Source organism: Sander vitreus, chromosome 2 (genome assembly GCF_031162955.1).
Source record: "Sander vitreus isolate 19-12246 chromosome 2, sanVit1, whole genome shotgun sequence".
Taxonomy (NCBI): domain Eukaryota; kingdom Metazoa; phylum Chordata; class Actinopteri; order Perciformes; family Percidae; genus Sander; species Sander vitreus.
Window position 1 is genome coordinate 4,867,283 of NC_135856.1, and position 23,361 is coordinate 4,890,643.

General features: G+C 42.4%; 1 protein-coding gene across 10 annotated transcripts in view; it reads right to left on the bottom strand.

Moving 5' to 3' along the window:
- The window catches only part of LOC144533002 (uncharacterized), a 42,666-nt gene that overhangs the window by 15,715 nt on the left and 3,590 nt on the right, over positions 1-23,361 (bottom strand). For 3 of the 10 annotated variants that reach the window (XM_078274069.1, XM_078274021.1, XM_078274077.1), the window contains exons 2-7: positions 18,478-18,555; positions 18,288-18,349; positions 18,022-18,138; positions 13,073-13,886; positions 5,398-5,571; positions 3,763-3,952 (exon numbers count right to left, since the gene is read on the bottom strand). In XM_078274069.1, the coding sequence (XP_078130195.1) occupies positions 3,763-3,952; positions 5,398-5,571; positions 13,073-13,886; positions 18,022-18,138; positions 18,288-18,296 (1,304 nt within the window). In that variant the 5' untranslated portion in view covers positions 18,297-18,349; positions 18,478-18,555. Of the gene's footprint in view, positions 1-3,762; positions 3,953-5,397; positions 5,572-13,072; positions 13,887-18,021; positions 18,139-18,287; positions 18,353-18,477; positions 18,556-20,496; positions 20,570-20,682; positions 20,861-23,361 lie in introns of those variants that run through there. The other 7 variants (XM_078274031.1, XM_078274012.1, XM_078274040.1 and 4 more) reach the window with 5 other exon arrangements.

Here is a 23,361-nt window from a genome sequence, read left to right on the forward strand (position 1 = left end):
AGGTGCTCTAAGCGATGTTGGGTGATGTCACTTCTTGTTGACGTTCGAAGTATTGTCAAACTAAACGGAGGCTAGCTCGCCCCTCCCTCCTCCTTATCCCAACCCCCTCCCTTCCGCGCACTAACCCCCCAACCCCCAGACCCAAATCCTTCTTGTCAGTTATTGGCTGGAACGCTGGAAGACTGTTTGTTATGTTTGGTGGTGCAGGTTGGCACAGTTCGTTTTTATTGGCATTTGTGGAGCCTGGGCTGTCTACAGAGACCGCGTTTTTTTGAGTGTTCAGGGGACAGGCAGCTCGCGGATAGTGAGGAGATGTTTGCTGTATGTGCTGTACGCGTAACATCGCTTAGAGCACCTTTAAAGTGTTTAGTCGTTTCCCGAAGCGAAGGTATTTTGAGAACGGCAACACACAGAGAGCAGACATCCTTCATCCATTATCCAGGAAATGTACTTCCGTTGATCCAGGCTAAGTCTGCTCTCAATGCAAAACCAAAAATAGACCCAAAGAAGTCACGCTGTTAAATGTGATGGCTCACCTACAGCTTCAAAATTATTTAATTGCTGAGCAGAAGAAACTGTCTGTCTGGAAGCTAGGAAAAACATATTCACCAAATTAAAAGCTTCTGGTACTTGAAAGGGGTTTGGAAAATGGGCGCTGTGGTTTGTCTTTAACATCCTTGGGAGGTGCAAACCTGAGTCTTCAAAAAAATATCAAACCTAGCAACCAATCACATGATGAGGTGTGTGACTGTGTCTGCAGGGAAAGAATGACTCAGAAGGACAGCTGTGTCACTGTGATGTTGAACAATGTTGCAGGGGGAAGTTATAAAACAGGGTTGGAGAATTCAGCTCTCTGACAAACAATTTGATTCATTAACTATAAAAGGAATACTCCAACATTTTGGTAAACATGCTTATTTGCTGTCCTTAAAGGGATAGCTCGGATTTTTTGAAGTGAAAGTATTGAAAGCATGGGGTACTTATCCATAGTCAGTGTTTTAAAGCAGGCAGGAGTCCTGACACAGAAGCTAAGCATGTACTGCTGTTGAGGGTGGCAGCATGAAAACAAATTTTAGACACCTAAAAAAAAGGACTATCTGAAAAACAATATCAGTTTTAGTGTACGCTATATTTGCTGTCATCAGACAGCTCTTTCTGACGGGGAACTGTAGCTTTAATCTTTGCTCTCTTCAAACCCAACAGACATTTTACCTCGCGGAACATGGAAGTTGCCGGTCTACCACTGCTTCAATCGGTAGTTGGTTTGCCAATTGTTTTCCCCTCCCGTGGGCGTGGTTTTCTGAGTATTACGCGATGCGTACAAGAGCTTTTGAGCTTTTTGAGACACCTTTGGCGGAGCCTGGGCTAGGTATCGTTCAAAAATATTCGATACTGGTACCGATACCAACACAGTGACAACACGGTTCCTAAACGATGCCGTTTTCGATACCAACTTTATAAAACCAACATAACACATTGCAGCACAAATCTTTTGATTTATTTTCAGCTCCTACTACGTGATCCCCGTCTCTGTGCTTAACAGTTATTCCTGCATGCCTCTGCGACGTGTGACGTTAGACAGCCAATCACATACGTTCTGAGATCTTAGTAGAAGCACGCTGCGTGCTTACTGGCTCACTGACGCTGATGAGATTTACTCCTTGGGTATAGACCTCAACAGTCCCGCCCACAGCCGACTGCGGAAGTAAAAATCCCATTGATTTTCTCCATAAGGATTTAGAATATCAGTCATAATGTCTAAACCGTCCGAGGTAGACTGACCCCGAGCTACGTGGTTGTGAAACAAAGGTTTCTGCTCCTGTAGAAGCTAGAAGTCCGTACGAAATCAACCTTGTTTTAAGAAAAAACATGTTTTATCTGTAATCTTATGGAGAAAAACTACACTACCCACAATCCTTAGCGTAACAGCAACGTCTCTGATTGGTCCAACTCGCTGTTACCATAGAAACATTTACCGTACCCGCAAAACCGTGAACGGCTAGAGCGAGCTTCTACCATTGCAGTCTATGATAGTTTCTGTACACGGTCTTGTACCTTTGCCTTTTTTGCCGTTTTCAAAATGTTTTTTTTTGCGCCGTATCAAATGTGTTATGCTCACTATTCATCTCGTAGCTGGTTGGCTTGGTTCCAGACTTAAAACTCTATATATAAGCAATTTTCGAAACGTCAATGAAACAATTGAATGGGGAAAAACACTTCCGGAGTCAGAGCCGTAAAAAAGTGGGCGGTCACTGTTGAGCTCTATTGAAAATCGGGTATTGAATGACGAGGCGTTTTTCGATACTCAATACTTTAGAGGCAATTCGGTCAGTGCCTAAAAAGTACTGAATTCGGTATCCAGCCCTAGGTGGAGCTATGCTTTCCACCTGCTTCCAGTCTTTTGTACTGAACACACAAAGTAAGTTAATCGTATTTTTCCAAAAATGATAGGAGTATTCCTGTAAGTCACTGTCAGCACATGATCTTTCCACAGTTAACTGTGTTTACGTCTGGCTAAGCTGGAGACACCACAGCAAAGAACTGGGCGAGTGTTTTTTTTGTTTTTTTCTCTGCGCCGCCTGAACGCCCCGGGCAGCTTGTTTGTGATAAGATTGGGAAAAGAATGGGGAGAGACTGGAGGCAGTGGCATAATCCCACTGGGAACTCTGACCTGTTCTCATGCTGCACAGAAAAGATGTGAATCTCTCCACAGATTAAATCCCTGCATATTAAATAAAAGCATGAACTCAGTCACACTGCAGTGTGAAGTACACAGAGACTTCAACTGTACATTTTACTTTCGCTCTTTTGTTTCTTTTCTGTTTTTTTAGTTCATGCTTTCCTTCAACTTTTCACCCGATGATGTGTTACTGTCGTGTTTAATATGTTTGGAATAATACGACATTCCCAGAGTCCCTCTCCTCTTTAAACTGCCTGTAATAATATCCTTTCCTCCAAATTCTCCTCCTCCCTCTCTCCCTAGTGAACTTTCTATGACCCTCCTCTCTAACTCCATCCTGCCCTGATTTCCTCCTATTCAGCCTATCATCCTGCCTCCTTCCATCTCATCTCCTCTGCTGTTTTTTTTCTTCTCTGCTTCCATCCATCTTGCCTTTCATGTATTCCATCCTGCTCATGTCCACTCACTAAAAAGCGCCAATCAACTCAGAAATACACTCATTTGACCTACATTGTCACATGATTGGTGTTGTGTGTACTACATCATCATCAAGGAGGGACATCTTTTAAATGTCTTTACATGTGCCTGGGGTGGCAGTTTCCTTAGAGGCTGGCTTTTTTTTTTTTTTTTTTTTAAACGGCCCTCTTTAGTATGGTACACTGTGTTCCACTGACTGGGGAAGAGTGGCAATCAGATGCGTCGAACAAATGGAAATAAGACCATTTTCTTTAACTTGACTTCCAAATCAAATCAACTGTGCCAAATCAACTATTTCCACTAAGATGAGATGTTTTTCTCAATGCATTATTAGGCCTGTAAGAATTATTATACAATTGTCTAATCGCAATTTTTATAAATGCAGTACATACTTGGAAACTGATTTTGAAGGCTAAAGGCCGCAGATACCAAACCACAGAGGGTTGCAGGATTTTCTTCTATTTTTTTCTCTCTCTGCAAACGATTTACTGACACCGAGAGCCAAACTAAAATGCCCACTCACGCCTGATGAATCAATACGGAAAGTCTCAAGGGCCCTGACTAGGTGCAGAAGATGTAGGAGGACAGTAAGTGGAGTCTGGTACCTGGAGGCCAGCTTGTTCTTCTCTTTGCGGGACCGGGCTCGGGCCACGGCAGGCAGGTCGTTGACCGGGCCCATGCCGTCGATGGCCGCGTTGAGCTTCTGCAGCTGCTCGCCGATGTTGTGGAGCTTCTGGGGGTTTGGCGTCAGGTCGCTGGCGTCCGTCTTGCGAGCTTTGCGGCGCCCTTTTTTGCCTGGACAAAAAGGAAAATAGAACAAATTCAATATACCTGTCTGTAAAAGTCTTTAATCTTCAATCTTTTCAAAAACCGACCAGTGTGCCCGTAATTCCAAATTTATGCCGTGCAGCCATACGTTGTCCAGATCCACAAACCTTGGTCAAGCTGCCAAATCATGTTACCAAGAAATCTTTATAAATGGATCCAGATTTCTTCAATTTGATGTAATTGTGCAGCTACAACATGGCATCCTAGCTTTTAAGATTTTAATGAAATGTTAGAAGAAGCAGTTACAGAATTTATATACATATGTGGCAATCTTAACTGTTCATTTTTGAGGCAGCAGTTTGTGATTTTATTGTATTAATGGTCTGTATCGAATCGGATTCTTCTAAAGAACAAAGGCTGCCAAAACTGCTGCACAGCTACAGTTGTGCCTGATGTGAGATTCACTTATCAGGAAAGTGCTGAAAAATTCAGATTTTGACATATAAAAGTTGTATGTAGGCCACATGCCTGAGGGTCCCGATCCGATTTGTGTCACATGAGAGAAAAGAAATGGGGACACTTTTGGCTGCAGTGTGAATATCATTGTAATGACTCCTGCTGCTCAAAGGCTCTCGTTCAGTTGATCGTTACACTTTCATTTCCAGCTTCTCCTCTGTGTGATTGGGGCTCCAACTAACAATTCATCTATCAGTTGTCTTTTTAAATTAATCAGTTCATCAGAATGCAGAACTGCTTACTCTGTCTGACCAACAACTAATAGGTTTTTGTGACTGCTTTAAAATGTCATACATTAATGAAAATGTCCATAAATAGGGGGTCTTGTCCACTCATACCCCTTGTGTTGTCTTTGGGTCAAAACTGACCCGTTTTCAAAATTTCTATATCAGAAATCTGGGTTTCTTTTTAACTACCTAATTGTAATTACCCAAAAAATACGGATGACTCCATACAACGCGCTTTGCAAGTACGACAAAAGATCGGATCTCTAGTTTCATTGAATTTTGGCCGTTTTATCAAAAGAATTAGCGTTTAAAAAAAATAAACAGTTTAGAAACAGCATCCTCACTGAACGTTGACATATACCCTTCTCTGATTATCCTTCCTTTAAGTCTAAATAATTCATAATTTCTGCTTTTTTTTAATTCAAGGATTAGGTATAACTTTCTATAAATGAGGTTTATTGACCATGAATTTCAAAAGTAAGTATAAAACTAGTGGTAATAAGTTGGTGTTAGTGGGGTTTAGACATGGTAGTGAAAAGAAGCGTTAAATGTAAAAATAAGTAGTGCCAAAAACACTGAAAAAAGCGCCAAAAATAGACAAAAAAAACGGCAGAAAAAGTGTCGATTTTCACAACAAGTGCATGGCCGAATGGAAGACAAGCCAAGGGCTAATGGTGTCATTGTTCCAGCAGCCTGACAGTGAATGAGTCAGTGCGGCGGTGCCCTCACCCTCTCGGCGGTACAGTGTGCTGGGTAGAGTGCTGGAGCTCCAGGACAGAGACCAGTGGACGTCTCCGCCCAGTTTCTTCTTCGTGGCCGATTCTCGAGCGCATCGGTACTCCCAGAAACAGCGGCGCTTCGACGGACGCTCCCCCGGCTGCCTCGCTGGCTCGGCCTCCACCTCTGAAGAGAAGCACATGCGGACACAATTTTCGAATCTGTGTGCTGATACAAATGCAGTAGGCTTTGCAGCGGTGTCATAAATACTTAACTAAACACAACTTTTTGATATTAATGAACGTCCGTTACATTCAAGCCGTTGCCAAATGAGTTGCTACAAAGCTCATTAAGACTATCAGCTCCACACAACTCTCTCTGTATTTCTCAGTATGACTATGTTCAGAAGATTGTTGTTGTCCGGCGACTTTCGTGCGCAGAAACTCGAGTGAAGATAATGACGTCTTCTGAAGAGTCCATCGTGCTTTTTAATCCTCCGTGTCCTCCTTGGCTACTAGCAACTGCGTGGAGGAGCACGGAAGGCTTGTATTATGTGGACGCGCCGACAGCGTTGTCGTCATTACTTAAAATTCCTATAAGTGAGAGAAACTGCTGAACCTTCACAGAGTTTGTTTAACCCTCTGAGGTCTGAGGGCATTTTCACATATCGTCTTAAATTTACCTTTTTAAAGGTATTTGCATATAACTGATCCCCGTGTGTTTCATAGCAAAATGTTCAGAACAAACTCAGCTTTCCGTATAGTGACGCCCCAAATCTTTTCTAGAGCGATGTGTAAAGAGATAATTTGGCGCTAAAGCTGAAACGTTGATGTTGGCTTTTTGAAAGTTCTCAAATCTCTTTTAGAAAACAAACCAACTTACGACGTGTTGTACGAATTGTTTCGGTGCTTGGAATGAGTTTACCCAAGTCACGGTCAAGGTTCACAAAGTACTGTAATATACGATTAAACAAGTAAAAAAAAATGTCTGAAATGAAATTTTGTAATATCGCTTTTTGTCAAAAGCCTAAAAAAGCGACTGCTGGAGCTGCTACCCCCGCGACCCGACCCCGGATAAGCGGATGAAGATGGATGGATGGATGGATGGCTTTTTGTCAAACATCGTTTGGATGCAGTGGGTCGTCTTTCGTCCTCAGAGGGTTAAACTCAGAGCAATCTGTGATAATAACACATCTCCCTCCGCTGCATCACAGAGAATCTCACTCTGGTGAAACTTATTTGATTCTGTCCGCTGCAATCTTTTGATTTCAGCAAACACAACTACAGTTCAACCGAGGTAAAAAAAAATTTAGTCTAATTCTCTAAATTAGTCTCTAAATTCTAAAAACAATTGCAGTTCTTCATTATTGTTTTCAAATTGTATTTTTTAAGCTTGGCAGAAAATTATTTATTATATCAAGTCAATTGTTATCATGAAAAAAAAAAAAAAAAAAATTATTGAATGTAATCTGGTCAGTGATGTAATGATCCAAATACAGAATCAATACTCCAGGCCGTTTATTAATATATTATGAAGAAAACAGAATCTCATCCATTATTGTGGAGGTGGACAACACTGACAGCCAAATATGAGCTATTTAACAGAAGACAAACACCCTGCGAGTTAACATGACAGATGAAACCCCCCAAACATAAGTGACAGGTGTTAATGTTTACGTTTGCCTGGTATGAAATCATGTGGAGAACCCTAATCCCACAAACACATGCTGTATGTCCTAATGACAAAGCCTCCGCCTGTTACAACCGTGTGCACACATTGCCGTTTCAGAGGCAGAAACCTACACGAGCACACAGACGTCACAGAAGATTAGCCTCAGACAGACACACACACACAGACACACACACAACTTATGTAATATCATGCCGTCTGGTCCAGTCTGCAGATAGCGCCATTGTCTGCACTCTCCCCTCAACTCGATCTTTCACGCCAAGGCCCTTTGTTTTATATACGAACTTATATACAAACGCACGCACACACACTTACTAAACCTCTTGTCCAATCTCCTTAACTCACTTCTATACCCCTTCTCTCTGCAAACACAGACACTTTTCCATCCATCACACAGCCCTTTGCAATCGCCATGAGCTAACGGTAAGAATAGCTCGACCAGGCACACACACACACACACACACACACACAACAATAGAGAGCGACAATGGCGTCTCGCGACCGTCGAAATATGACCCAGGCGTGTTATTTGACTGCGAGCCAAGTGACCTCTCCATTACCTTGCAACAAGATGCCTGAGATTTGTTTATCTAACGCCAGGACGACCAGGGAAGCAGAGAGCCTGGGAAAAGATGGTAATCTAAAGTGAAGCCAGTTTACATGTGTGTTACCCAATATTCATGTTTATGTTTCATGTCCTGTTGTCTGGACATGAAGTCACCTCTGACATCTAAGCCCTTCAGCTTCATCTGTACAACAAGAACAACAGGTCATTCATGTGGAACAACACTGCTTTAATGTCCTAAAGGATATATTGGGGGGGAAAAAAAGTATTGCTTATGCCAAAAAGCCTAAAATGGTCTTGTCTTTTTGTCTTGTTTATTATTTTACTTCCATAAACGTAGGGGGACACTCCTGAGATGTATTATTGTACTTCCATAACACTGGAGGAATCAACAGACAGAAACGTCTAAATTGATGCAGCTGAGGTGGAGATGAGGCTGACATTTAGTCCCTAGTGTGGGTTAAGATCCAAAAACACTGGCTCCTACAGATCCCATAATGCAACTCAAAAGCATCTTTCATTAAACCCTACATGCCCGGTAAATACCCAAAACGTTTGACGCAGTTATTATGTTATAAATGTGTACTCCTCCAGAGCTGCTGTACACACCTTCAACATCCCCCTGAATTGTGTGCATTATTGTATCTATATGTTCTTCATGTCAGACATATACATGAGTAGGCTGTGAAAACAAATGTCTCGCTGGGAATGAATGAATAAAAGAAAGAAAGTCAGTAAGTCTGTCGGTGTTTGTTTCACAGACATCATCATCTACGTTTGACTTCTTGCTTGCCAACGTGACATCATGACTTCGCGTAAACATACATGCCACTTTCTAAAGCCAAGTGGCGTGTTATCTGTACGCATTTTGAGCTATCCGCGTGTATGTCTATGCCGTATACAGCGGACGGGTTGGGTTTAGGAAAACAATAACGGGACGCGGGACAACAATGGTATGGTTGGCTTTAGTAAAAGAAGAAAGCGACAGTTGGCTTTAGTAAAAGAAGAAGGCGACGGTTGGGTTTAGGAAAAGAAGAAGGCGACGGTTGGGTTTAGGAAAAGAAGAAGGTGACGGTTGGGTTTAGGAAAAGAAGAAAGGCGACGGTTGGGTTTAGGAAAAAGAAGAAGGGGACGGTTGGGTTTAGGAAAAGAAAGAAGGCGACGGTTGGGTTTAGTAAAAGAAGAAGGCGACGGTTGGGTTTAGGAAAAGAAGAAGGCGACGGTTGGGTTTAGGAAAAGAAGAAGGCGACGGTTGGGTTTAGGAAAAGAAGAAGGCGACGGTTGGGTTTAGGAAAAGAAGAAGGCGACAGTTGGCTTTAGGAAAAGAAGAAGGCGACGGTTGGGTTTAGGAAAAGAAGAAGGCGACAGTTGGGTTTAGGAAAAGAAGAAGGTGACGGTTGGGTTTAGGAAAAGTGACACGTGGGACACGATCCCCGGTCTCCTGGGTGAAAGTCCTGTGTTGTTTGATATGTGGATTTTCGGGCTTTCATACTACTCGCTACCGTTCTTTTCTCAGGAGAACTTGGCGTAAATTGACACGCAATCGCAAGGTAATGTAAGTCAATGGAGGCCAAACGGCGTTGATAAACACGCTAAAAAGTGATTATGCGTCTTGATAACACGCCAAACATGGCATACGAATTGGCATGTCATACATACGCCTCTTATTGAGATCAGTCTGTGCTTGCAGCATGTGAATGCACTGTAAACCAGGATGTGTGCCGGGATTTGAAGCCAATTTGAGATAGCGGCCAACCAGTGGAATTACAACTTCCGTGTCTGTCACGTGATGCCCTCTGGCCCAAAAAGACTTTTTTCCCATAGACTTAGATAAGGAAAAAGACATCCGTAAAATAGTGGATACATTTTATAGAGCATCACACACAACAGCCGCAAAATGACTCGTTTCACTATCAGAAGTTGATCCATTCGGTGTGATACTATTTGGAAAGGCTGGAAGAGCCACACATTTAAATAATTTAATCCCCATTTAAGTTAGCGGAGAGCCAAACCGGAAGTAGCCGGCTCAGCCGGCGGAGGTCTCTGGTGCGCCTGCTCTATGGGCTGTACAGTGATAGCCTGGGAAAACCCTGACGAACTTCCGGCAAATTTGAGATTTGCTTTGCAAGACATTTTCTGCATTTTCAATTTTTCAAAAATCGAGGCACCAATCACAACCGTTGAGGCGGGCTTTACACGATGACGATAGCGCAGCGACGGCAAGCAGCTTTTTGTTTACATTCAACATGACGGCTACCGAAGCGCAGCAACCTCTTGACACCGCTGTCGCTGCTACGTCACCCGGATCGTTGGTCTGATTGGTTGAAGGACTATCCAATTGCGCCCAGAGGCATTTGAGCGTGTCCGTTGGTGACGCCCCTTTGGAAAAGGGCTGTGGATGAACCTTCCCCAGACCCACTCTCAGTTACAACTGAGAAGGGTCTGGTGTCAACCAGGCTAGCATAGTGAGGAAGCAGCAGCGATCGTCCGGGTAATTTTTGGCTCCATGATGGCTTCATGCGCCACTGAGCAACTCTCATATGAATGAACAGGGCTCCACCTCGAACGCTGTACCCAGGTTTTATTATACATCCATGCGGTGTACCTGGGCGGCAACTAATGAAAAATGTCCCATTCCTCAGAGACCAAGAGGACGACTCCAAATGTTGGTTTTGTTTTCCAGTCCAAAACCTGACTATAATAAATCAGTTTACTGAGAAGCTGAAACAAGCAAATGTTTGGCATTTTTACCACTAAAAAGAACTCCAGCGTTTAATCAATTTTCAAAATAGTTGCAGGTTTCACTAATCAGGTAATTGCTTCTGTTCTACAGTGTAACCGCAATATTTGTGAACGAGAGAATAGTGAGGAACAAAGAAATAATGAGGCACCAGCTTAATGAGGCTGTCTGTAGCTGGTGTGTTTGTGTTGCTTTAGAAGCTGCTTAAAACTAACTTCTGTTAACGGTTGTTTAACAATCTGTACCAACTTTCATACCCTATTTAACATGTCCGACTACAAGCCCCCCCCCCCCCTTCCTCCCTGGACAAAGTCAGAGCAGCGTGGCGGTTGCAGATGGTATTTGAATACATGAAGAGACTCCAACCCTCAAAAGCCATTTCATAACAATAAAACTGCAGCCACTGAAGCGGTATGTTGTCCGGGAATTACCCTTGCATCTTTGGTATTTAATGTGCCTCTGCTCAGCCAACTGAGTCGCACCAGGCGGTCTGAGGTCTCGTCTGGACCTGAGACGGATTCAACAATGGTTTCCGTGTGGGCAGACGGGCTGACGACGGCGCGTTGATGAGCTGGGCTGTCTTCGCCACACAGACTAGGGCTGTGCTATTAAAAAGGACAATTCCGGCGCAAAACGAACCTAGGGGTTAATAACAGATGTGTACCCACTCGATCGCTATCTGGGACATGTTTTCATGCTAATCGAATGCTATTGTAGCTTGAAACAATCTAGCGCGGACCGCTGATTAGCAACGCTAGTATTCGGGGCACAGGGAAAGTAAAAATAAATCGCTTATTATGTCACTAAAAAGGCTCAAAATATCACCACACTTCAAAGGTAGCATAATGAGGGTCCCTAAATGTTGAAGCATTGAGAACATTGCAAGTACAGATTTTACACAGACAGTTTATTAAAAAGATTAGTTAGATTATAGTTTAGAAAGACAGTAGCTCCCAAGACGGCGGCCGCCTGTATAAGAGAACGCGACTGTCTTTATAATCTATATTTTTAATAAACTGTCTGTACACTTACAAAAGTTCTCAATGCTTCGGTTAACATTTAGGGACCCTCATTATGCTACCGTTGAAGTATGGTGATATTTTGAGCCTTTTTAGTGGTATAATAAGCGATTTGTTTTTACTTTCCCTGTGCCCCGAATAGTGGCATTGTAAGCTAATCAACGGCCCGTGCTAGCTTGTTTCAAGCTACTAACACATTCGATTAGCATGAAAACATGTCCCAAAGAGCGATCGAGTGGGTACACATCTGTTATTAACCCCTAGGTTCGTTTTGCGCCGGAATTGTCCTTTAATCAAAATTTCAAATTGCGATTATAATTTTAGCTCCTAATGATGACAAAAACAGGAATAATTGAGAAAAATGATTATTTTGCACATTGTGTTTTGCAAGTAAACTTATTTTGTCCTGTGTTCTGAATGAAAAACAAGTTAAAAAACGAGAAAAAAGCATTAAGGGAAATTTTACAGTCCAAGCTGTCTTCCCTTTTGATTTGTTTAAATGGTTCACCGTTTTTTAACTTCAATAAATACAACACATTTTAGAGTTCAACAATAAGGGTTGCCCGATGGCCCGGGGCAAGTTAAACGCCACGTCGGGCAAGTCAATATTATAACACACTTGCCCGTTCGGGCGTCATCGTATCAAAATGATTTGATCTGAATGTGCCGTTGGCCAATCAAGAATTGTTTACATTTTTGACTATTTTTTAAAGTTTAACAGTTTTTGCTATATTTTTTCGATGCTTTTTTCCCCTTTTTCAAAGTTTTTCCTCGAGAAAAAAAATAATGTAATGGGGCCAGTAAAAATTGACTTCGGGCAAGTAGAATTTTTTATTTTCGCCGACTGGACAAGTAGAAAAAAAACTTACCGTTAAACCCTGCATTTCCAAAGTTCAATGAGTAATCGTGTTTAAAGTGATGGTTCGGAGTAATTTCACCCTAGGCTGACCTTGACCTCGAGCCAAACAACCCCCCATAAGCTTTTTTCCCTTGTTATAACGTTGGTCGAGTTAGCGTTATCCGCTGGTTAGCTTAGTGTAGGCGCTAATGGATCCACGTTTGTATCTCGTAAATTACCCCACTAATAATGCCCGGAATGATACCAAACTTCTACAGTAGTACAAATAGTTTCTGTACTTATAAAACGAGGCATTAGAAAGTCTGTAAGTACACCAGAAGTATATTTAAATAAAACTTGCCTGATGGATATTCCTCTCGGCTGCTACTGCGTGATAGCGCAGTAGTATCCATCAGGCAAGTGTTATTTAAATATACTTCTGGTGTAGTTACAAACTTTCTAATGTCTCATTTTATTATTATTATTATTATTTAAGTACAGAAACTATTTGTACTACTGTAGAAGTTTGGTATCATTCCGGGCATTATTAGTGGGGTAATTTACGAGATACAAACGTGGATCCATTAGCGCCTGCACTAAGCTAACCAGCGGATAACGCTAACTCGACCAACATTATAACAAGGGAAAAAAGCTTATGGGGGGTTGTTTGGCTCGAGGTCAAGGTGCAAAGCAGCCTAGGGTGAAATTACTCCGAACCATCACTTTAATAATTGGGATTTCAATTTTGACCAAAATAATCGGGATTATGATTTTTTTTTATCCATAATCGAGCAGTCCTAACATGGACACAGACAATCAGAAAGCAGACCACTCACCACAATCAGTTTCGGAGGAGCTGGAGAGTTCAGCTTCCACCGCCGTCTCCTCCGCTCCCTCCTCTCCTTCGTCCTCCTCCTCCTCCTCCTCCTCTTCCTCCTCCTCCTCCTCCTCTTCTTCTTGTTCCTCTTCCTCCTCTTCATCCTGCCCCTGGTCCTCGTCCTCCAGATCTAGCTCAGTCTTGGCCTGGCCGTCCTCCCCACCAACCACCTCCTGCTGCGTCTCCCCCACCCGCGCCCCCTCTGTCTGGGCGCTGTGAGCCCCCAGCTCCTCTCCCTGGCTCAGGGAGTAGTTGTGCTCCTCGTTGCAGTGCTCCAGAGCCAAACCCGCCGCCGCCGCCACCACCTCCTCCTCCTCTTCCTCCTCCTGCGCCACCTGATACACCTCCACCGTGCGCTCCCTCGGCGTCCCCCCCCCGGCCGCTCTCCCCGCAACACATAACTCCCTCTCGGTTGCAGTGGCGACCGAGGTGCGGCCCTCCTGCCTCCCTGCAGCGGTGGCCTGGACTTCCTGGGTGACGGGAGGTGCCGTGTGCCTGTTCCTCCTCCGCCTCTCCTCTTCCTCCTCCTGCTCCTGCTCCTCCCGGCTCCGTCCCCAGCGGCCCATCAGGACGGCCTCCTCGGAGCAGGCCAGCAGCTCCCCGCCCACCCCGAGGCCCAGCTTGGTGTAGCGAGCCATCTCGTCCAGCGCCGACACGTCCCAGCGCTCCGGGTGCAGGTCCTCGCCGAAGCCGCCGTCGTCCACCAGGTCGCTTAGCAACTCAAAAGGCCGTTTCCTTGGCGATGCCGGGGAGCCCAGCATGAGGAGCACGCTCTGAAAGGGTACGGAGAAGAGTACGATATACTTCATATATGATTGGAACAAACAGGCTGTAGTTTTATTTGAACATTGCTCGAGAGCTGCAACGATTAAATCAATTATTATTTATATCAAAAACTATTTTGATAACTGATTAATCAGTTTGAGTCAAAAAGTAAAACTCATAGATTCCAGCTTTTTAAATGTGAATATGTTCTAGTTTCTTCACTCCTCTGTGGCAGTAAACTGACATATCTTTGAGTTGGGGACAAAACAAGACATGTGAGGACGTCATGTTGGGCTTTGGGAAACACTGATCATCATTTTTTTTTTACTATTTTCTGACATTTTATACACCAAACAATTAATCCGCGGCAACGCACGTCGCTCGGTCGTGACTTGGTAGCGTTGCATTTACCCTGACTCATTTCCTGGTTCTCCTTCTCCATGAACAACATGGAATCAAGGAGAGGGTTGACTTTTCCTGCTACAGATTTCCCACCGTGGTCAGAAAGAACAGAGGAGACACTTTGTTTCTCTCACTATGGCTCTAGAGTCGCTACTCGCTCCGAAGATAATCCACTCAGTCACTCTCTCACTCGCTCTACCACACACTCCACACACACGCCCTGCTATTCTCTGAAAGACATCGAAAGCTCTGCGTGGAGCCTCCGCAGAAGCATAAATCCCGCTTTAGATTGCAGCCCTACATCGCTCCTGTAACGTCAGCGTGACCTCTTATAAATAATAATATACAGCAACAAACTAAAATGTTCATTTCCCTCGGAGGTCAGTAGTTAAATATTTGCCATGCTGCTTGGTAATTAAACTCATCGTTCCAGGCGGCATTTCAGGTGTCGGCAGATAACAGGAGCTTGTTCTATACATTAATAACCTGCGAGAAAATCATGTTATCTTCATCACAGGAAGGCTTATACAATAGTTTAATTTAATATCATTATTAACATTACTATTATTAAATCAGTAATTGAATTATCTACACAGACAGCTGCAAGCTCACAAAGCTCTTTCTGAATGCTTTTAACAATAAGAAAGAGACGGGTGCCTGCAAAGTGATAGTGTACTGTATATATATATATAGTTTTAAATATGTTCAGCTCCACATAGGGAGACAAGCAAAGACACAATCACCTTAATAAACGTGTAGTAGGGCTGCAACTAACGATTATTTTTATTGTCAATTAATCTGTCGATTATTTTCCTGATGGATCGATAAGTTGTTTGGTCTATAAAATGTCAGAAAATTGAGAAAAATGTGGATCAGTGTTTCCCAAAGCCCAAGATGACGTCCTCAAATGTCTTGTTTTGTCCACAACTCTAAGGAGCTGGAATCAGAGAAATTTTACTTTTTTTCCCCTCCAAAAAAATTACCCCAACCAATTAATTGATTATCACAATAGTTGGCGGTTAATTGAATAGTTGATAACTAATCGAATGAATTAGCTTCTTGCTCATGAAGTATTATTTTTTTCATTTCATCATATGAGTTGAATTAATGTTGCCGTTAAGGAGCTGGCATCTATCAAGTTAGCAAAATCCTTGTTACACAGAACTCAAATTGTGCGCTGAGCTAATGGTACATCAACTATTTAAAGCAACACCAAAGTACTTTTCCTCTTCAGTCCCCATACAGGTTGGAAGCGGAATTGTCCATTACCATTATCATTCAAACTACAGATCCGCTACCCGATCTGGCAAACCTGCATAGTGCGGTCATAGCCCATAGAGGGCCGCAAAGCGAATGCAGAAGTGCCGTTCACCCTGTTACGAGTTGATGAACCACTGAAACGATTTTGGAAACATTATTTTAAAGGTACAAAATCATCTTTGGTGTTGCTTTAAGCACCAGATCAACCGGATGAAGACGGCTCAACCAGCTAGGAAAATTTAAACTTAAATCTTTCGTGGGACTCCTTCTGAAGTATCAGGGACTTTTAATGTCTTGACAAGTGAATTCTAAAATTAAACATCATATGAATCCAATTTTGTATTCATTATTGTAAAGTAGAGGTCTCCACGTGTCCAAGGTTTGGGCCTGTAATGTTCCTAGGGCAAACCTTCCCGAACCTAGGCTGTCTTTTTCTTACTAAAGACGTTTAAAAAAAGCTTCTGGATGGCCTACAACAGATGGAGGACCTCGTTGAAAACGGCACATTTCGCCGCATCTAAAAAATAAATTTTAAAAAGTACTGTAAGTCTCTGCACTGTATTCATCTGGAGATATTTATGTTGCGTTCCAGACACAATTTTTAGCCCGTAAGTTACGACTTCAATTCATGACTCACAACTTATTAGCGTTCCAGGCAAAGTCACGACAAACCCTTCTAGCTAGCGTTAGCTAGCGGCTACCTACCATTGACGTTAGCTAGCGTTAGCTGATACGAGCGATTTCTAGTCGGCAACATATTTTGGGCTTCATTTAATAAACATAACCTGTAGTAGTACACAATCGTATGTGTATTATTTTGATTACAATGTGCGTAATTACTTTACGTTGCCTATTTAAGTATATTTATTTCTATTTCTCACTGTTAATCACTGGCGTCTGTACAACATCAACAGGGGTCGCCAATGTGTGTGTGTGACGTCAAAAACTGTAACTGGGAGTACAGCGATCTGGTATGAGTTCACGAGTAGTAAGTTACGGGTTTGACTGCCGTTCCAGGGAACTTTCACGGGTAGAAGGTTGTGAAAACACGAGTTACGGGTTGCCTGGAACGCTGCTTAAATATGACATAAAACACAGTTTGGCCGTTGTATACGATGCTGTCATCTTTCAAGAGTTAACATGTCGAAGTAGGAAAATCACAGGTGTAAATAATAAAATGAACGAATGCTGAATTCCCTTTAGCTGCTTTGGTTTCAGAGTCTTGACTCACTTAGAAACCTGAGTAGAATTAAGCCATGTTGAGTTAATGTTATTAGTAACACCTGTGCTTTTCCTGTTTTAACAAGAATTACCTCTGTTGGGGGAGAAAAAAAAAACGCCTTTTTAAAAATTAGCCAACCTCCCCTTGAGGCCTAAAATCCATCAGCTTAGTTCACTTTTTTTTCACTCCTGACTACTGATTGATAGAAATGAGATGCCAGGTGAACGTGACTGACTGCAATTAGGACCACTGCCGGAGGGCAAACATCAATGTCATTAGCAATGTCTTTTAAGGTTTTGTTCCATGAAATCCAAGGACTCCGTTTAGTGTCTAGGTACGGCAGGATAATGCTCAAATAAATCACAAGACCTAATTTGCAACAGGATATGTGTGAATCCTGGGATTGAGCAAAGACTCTCAAGAGCTGAGGCACACGGGGAAATTAAAATGTTAATAAAAAAAAAAAAAATCTACCTTGAATGGGCTGCATGTCTAGTCCTAACGACCACTCAAAGCGCTTTACACACATACAGGCGCCATTCACAAACACATTCATACACTGACGCCGATAAACATTCACGCACATTTACACACCGATGGCGCAGCATCGGGAGCAATTCTGGGTTCAGTATCTTGCCCATGGACACTTGCGCTATGGCTACGCTGCACGCGTAACGTATGTGCCATGGAATGTATCTTTTAACTGGCTACACCTGCAGCGCACACACGGCGTAGGATTCTGTGACAGACATGACTCTGAGCTTTTGCTTTGGGATTGTTGTTGTTTCTTCAGTTTTTGGATCCGGCACAGCGCTGTGAAACGTCAATCTACTGTCAGCTGTTATCAAAGGACGCAGATGAGGGAAACAAAAAATCAAAAACAGAAACTCTCAAAACCAGCTGCAAAATAGCCTCGGGAACGAACTTGTTTTGCTGGAACATGTGTACGTTCAAAGGTTGTTTTAGTCGTGCGAGAGAAAACTCAGAAACAGTATGGATATCCGTTGACTATTAAAACAGATAGTCTAGCTAGCTGTCTGGATTTACCCTGCAGAGATCTGAGGAGCAGTTAACCATAGTCCTCATAAATCCACCGGAGTTTAGAACGCCAACACAAAGAAAGCGGAAGGTTACTGACATCCGGCTGAAAAGAAGGACACCGAGCGGAATTTCCGGCAGTGACAGAGCCATCCCGGATGTGGAACGCCGTGGATATAGACTACGTGACTCGTAAAACTTTGCGGCTCTCGTTGTCTCACCTGGTCGTACTCAGTCCTGCCCCCTTGTGGCGACATGGCCAGAGGGTAGGGGCTCAGCAGACCCCTGTGTCCCCCATAGGCCTCGCCAAACGCAGGCTCCATCCCATTCATACCCGGCTGCGAGGGAAGAAACACACACACACACACACACACAGACAGACAGAAACAGAGTGAGACAGATATCAAACAGGGAGACCACGAGGAGTATCATTCATGGGTGACGGGGTTGTGTAGAGAACGACGGCAGGGGTGTCTTTCTACTTTACCTGAGGCATGCCCGAGGCAGGATGGTGTCAGGTCGCGGTCACAACGTCGGTTCAAGTGAATTCTGCTGCGAAAAACAACAATAGACAAACCAAGTTCAGATCTGAGACACATCAAGGAGGAGACACAAAAGGAAACGAAAAGTAGGAAGATGACAGAAGAGGAAGAGGAGGCGAGGATGTAACGTATTACCAAAGGTTGAGTGTTGAAAGGGTCAAGAGGTGGAGCTCCTTTCACATGTCGCAGCCCTGCAGCTCTCAGCCTCCCAGCCTGGAGGGGAAAGAGAGGAAGAGGAGGAGGGACAGGGAAGGAGGAAAATCAGACATGGGTTCAACTGAGGACACAGTCTGAATTATACAGCAATAAAACAGTGAAGGTAAACATCGTTAAAGCACAGAGAGATATGAGCATGTGATGTTTATCTGTTTAGAGTTTTGAGTTAAGAGCGTGAGATGTGGAACAGTTCTATTGTTTTCATTGAATTCAGTTTGTTTGATTGGCACATTAAGAAGAGATGACAGAAGATAACTTCCTTAGAGTAACACACTTTCCTTTATTTTTTTCCTTGTATTCTGTGTTTATGAACTTAAACAGGATTAAAGATGTTGGAGCTCTTTTGTGTCTGTTCAGCCACGGTGGCTATTGTTGCTCATTTAGCTGGCTACTTTTTCGAATAATACACCTATTTATGCAACATGAAAAACACGCTGCTGCTGCCAGAAATGTCGGACATATCATTTCCTGAAAGACCTGCCAACAACGAGCGTTTCAAATACCAAACGCAGAAGCTTTTATGCACTAGAAAAAAGGTTGAATTTGACTGTGTAGAGTAGCGAAGAATTCCTGTCACATTTGTAGATGAATATTTGGGAAATGACCAACTAGCGTCAGTAATTTCAGCACCATGTGTTGTTGCTATCACAAGCTGCATCAAAGAATAACTTCGATGTTAATTTGTTTAAAAAATGGCCCGCGGGATCACACAGAGCGAGTTTAGAGCGATAAGGACGGAGATGAAAACAGATTTGAGCTAAAGTTAAACATTTCTCAGAGGCAAAAAGTATCTCGGTGGTAATTATCTCAAGTTAAACCTCAATAGGAGAAATAAAAAGCCACATTTGTGTCCAATCAAAATGGGAAAGGGGCCGGAGAGGGGGAAGCTGTCATGTCATTATTAACATTACTATTATTAAATCAGTAATTGAATTATCTACACAGACAGCTGCAAACTCACACAGCTCTTTCTGAATGCTTTTAACAATAAGAAAGAGACTGGTGCCTGCAAAGTGACAGTGTATATCTGTACACACACACACACACACACACACACACACACACACACACACACACACACTATATGTATATATCAGTTCAGCTCCACATAGGGAGACAAGCAAAGACAATCACCTTAATAAACGTGTAGTAGGGCTGCAACTGACGATTATTTTTATTGTCGATTAATTGGTCGATTATTTTCCTGATGGATCGATAAGTTGTTTGGTCTATAAAATGTCAGATAATTGTGAAAAATGTCGACAAGTGTTTTCCAAAGCCCAACATGACGTCCTCAAATGTCTCGTTTTGTCCACAACTCAAAGATATTCAGTTTACTGTCACAGAGGAGAGAAGAGACTAGAACAATATTCACATTTAAGGAGCTGGAATCAGAGAAATTTTGGAGAATTTTTTTTCTCCAAAAAAAAAAAAAAAGACCCAAACCGATTATCACAATAGTTATTATTATTATTATTATTATTATTATTATTATAATAATAATAATAATAATAATAGTAATTACTATCAAAAGCTAACATTCTGAAGGCTAAACATGAACATGTGCTAAGCTATCTAGCTAGGTTAGCTGATTGACAAGTTGAATTTAGCGGGAGGGAAGTCAGTACCATTCATATTTTGGCCTGAGTTCCTGTTTTGCTACAATTTTATTTTATGGATTTCTTATTGTCAACAATCCCCATGAAAAGACCCGAACCAAGAATGTGTCAGTCCGTCTCTCAACACTTTCTAACTATTGGTTTTTAGTAGAGATTTGAATCTTTATAAACTGGGTCACAACTAAGTAATTCTCTTCAAAGGGCTGTTCTGTTCTACATTTCAGAACATAAACAAAGATATAATATTTAATATGTCTGCATTAAAATGTCTAAAAATGACTATACCTATGGTAAATGTTTTGTTGAATTGTGTACTTACAATATACTGTACCAAATATTTCCAACAATGTTCAAACCCAGAACCCAAACTCGGCTAACTGGTCTAGCTACCACTGCAAATAGAATCAAAGGAATTATGTGAGAAAACACTGCGGCAATTGCAATCAAATAACATGAATAAACGTTAACGTGAATAAAATACATTCACTCGTCCGTGAACAGTTACCTTTCAATCGCCAACGGTGGTTAACAAAGAGGCCGACAACACCCATGATCACTCGCAACTTTACGTAGCATCTAATGTCCGTGTTTACGTCATAGACTGTAAAAAATATATACAGTCATTGGTTTACGTTTCATAGTTTCGACTGACAGAGACGCCTAGCAGAAGAAAATTACATATTGTACGTTTAATATAGCGGTTAACTATTTGCTAAGTAAAAACATAGTGGTGTAATGGCGTCCTGAGCAGAGAATGAAGTCACACTCCCTCTGTGTGTGTGTAATCTGAGCTTCTCTGTTCTTTGTGTTGATAGCCGCTCCGGTCACGCGTGCACGTGAGTGCCGTGTGCGTTGGTATCAGATGCCAAGGGCGTGACAAAGCATTGCTATTTGACGAGTTGGGGAACGGTCCGTGAGAACCGTGTGGAGGCAATCCGAAACCCCTTTTTTTTTCCTGAATATCGAACAGAAGCAGAATCTTTTTAGCAAACGTGACTCAAACAGGAGTAAACAGTGCATTTGTTGGGGACTATTTTCAGCCGCGGATGGTTGGTGCTTTAGTGAGTATTTGGGGCAGCAGGACGGTGTGTGTGGAATTGAGTCAGATTAAACTACGGTGTGTGTGTGTGTGTGTGTGTGCTCATGGTGTTGAAAGAACCCAGAGCAACAGTGTGGCTCACTGAAGTGTTTTAACAACAATGGAGCTCTATGGCACAGAAATATCAGGTTTTGATACACACACAGTACTTGTTAGTAGGATATGGTCGTTGTTGGTTTTGGTCTTTTTAATGGGATTTCTTGACGAAAAGAAGAAAAAAAAAAACGCAGATTATTGCCAGCCTCATGCTTTAACCTCGCTAACTCGTCCTCTAAAGAGCAGCTTCTTCGGCTCCACCCAATACGGTTAAACTCCACCAATGAGGTCTCCCCTGCCTGCGGAGCCATTCTGCATCAGTTAGTCTAATGTTTGTGTAACCAATACTCCAATTCTCCATTAGAGAGGAGGCCATAGTGCAAACTCCTGATCCGTTCATATGGGGGTATGATGAAACCTCGAGCAACACTAAAACACACACACACACACACACACACACACACCCTGTAGGAAACCAGAAAAAAGCAGCTCACACTGACCCGGGTTCGGCGATTCAAAAACAATGCTATAATACGTTCTCTGTGGATTGACCTCAGGCACACAAGAATGAGGAAATGAGGATTGGCTGGGCGGTTATGACACTGCCTTGGCATACCACATGGAAAAGTGATAGAGCGAGCCAGCTACCAACATGCTGTGTACACAAACATTTGTCAGACACAGAGCGTTTTGAAGTAGATAGCAAACGGCTGGAACCAATGTTATAATCCCAGCGAGCTACGAATTCCCATTTACATCTTTATTGTAAAGTTTCAGCAGCAATGCTAAGAGCAGGAGTATTTGAGATAGACAGCACTGGCAGTTTACATGAGGAGTAAGGCGTTCTATGTCAGTACTTTGCTTGAAATAGTAAAACTTGTTCAGGTGCTGCTCCTCAGTGTATAACACCTACTCATACTATGCATTATGCTATATAGTATCCCTTGTATCTTACATTGTGGTTCCTGGAGTAAAAATGTATTATTATTATTAGCCATAATGTCTTAACCATCCGAGGTAGAGAGAAAGTCTATGATCGTTTATGTACACAGTCTTGTTCTTTGCCTTTTCAAAATGTTCTTTTGAGCTAAATCAAATGTTTTATGGTCACGATTCATCTCGTAGCTGGTTGGCTTGGTTCCAGGCTTAAAACTCTTTATATAAGCATTTATGAAATGTCAGTGGAGATATTGAATGGGGGAAAATCATGTTCATGGGGAAACAAAAGCAAATTGCTTCATCATAAACTACTGTGGGTCAATAACCGCCAATATCTGTTGTCTTTATGTGCAGACAATGATCCATTTCGCTTTCTGTAAACAAGACTGCAAGAAAAAGTGGATGCCAATACAACTGCGGCTTATGTAACAAATACACCGAATACATGTATGCATGCCTACATTCACGTGCGGTACGTTTGTGGTTCGCGCATGTGTGCAGAATTTACTTATATAGACAAACCACATTTAAATGCCTCACAGCTACACATATCCTAAGTACAATTTGGGCTGTATTATTTGTGTCCTCTTCAAAAAAGTGCTCATGAAGAAATGTTATGTTTACTGTTAAATTAAATGTACACACATGCTTCATCCTTAAAACCATTTTGGTCATTTCCAGCCATACATTTACTTACAACTGACTCTTGTCGTAGTGTATTAGTAATGCACTGGATGAATGAGCCTAAACACTGTGTGGACACAGAAAAAAATAGACCCCATATCATTGCAACAGCTTGTTATGTAACAACTCTGAAACAGGGCAGGGTATTCAAATGAATGCAAATCACGCCATAATGTACCTACCATTGTTCTATTCGAGGGTTGCAACTAAAGATTGAGGAATTGGCCCAAGGTTACCACTTCAAGTTGCTTATTTTGTTCAACCAACTGTCTAAAATCCACATATATCCCTTTAAAAGGTGCACTATGCGTTCCTGCATGACGTTACTTCTGTTGACGTTCCAAGTAAATTCAAAACAAAACAGAGCAAGCTCGCCCCTCCCCCCCCATGTTTCTGTAATTGTCATGATGACTAACTGACTAAAGG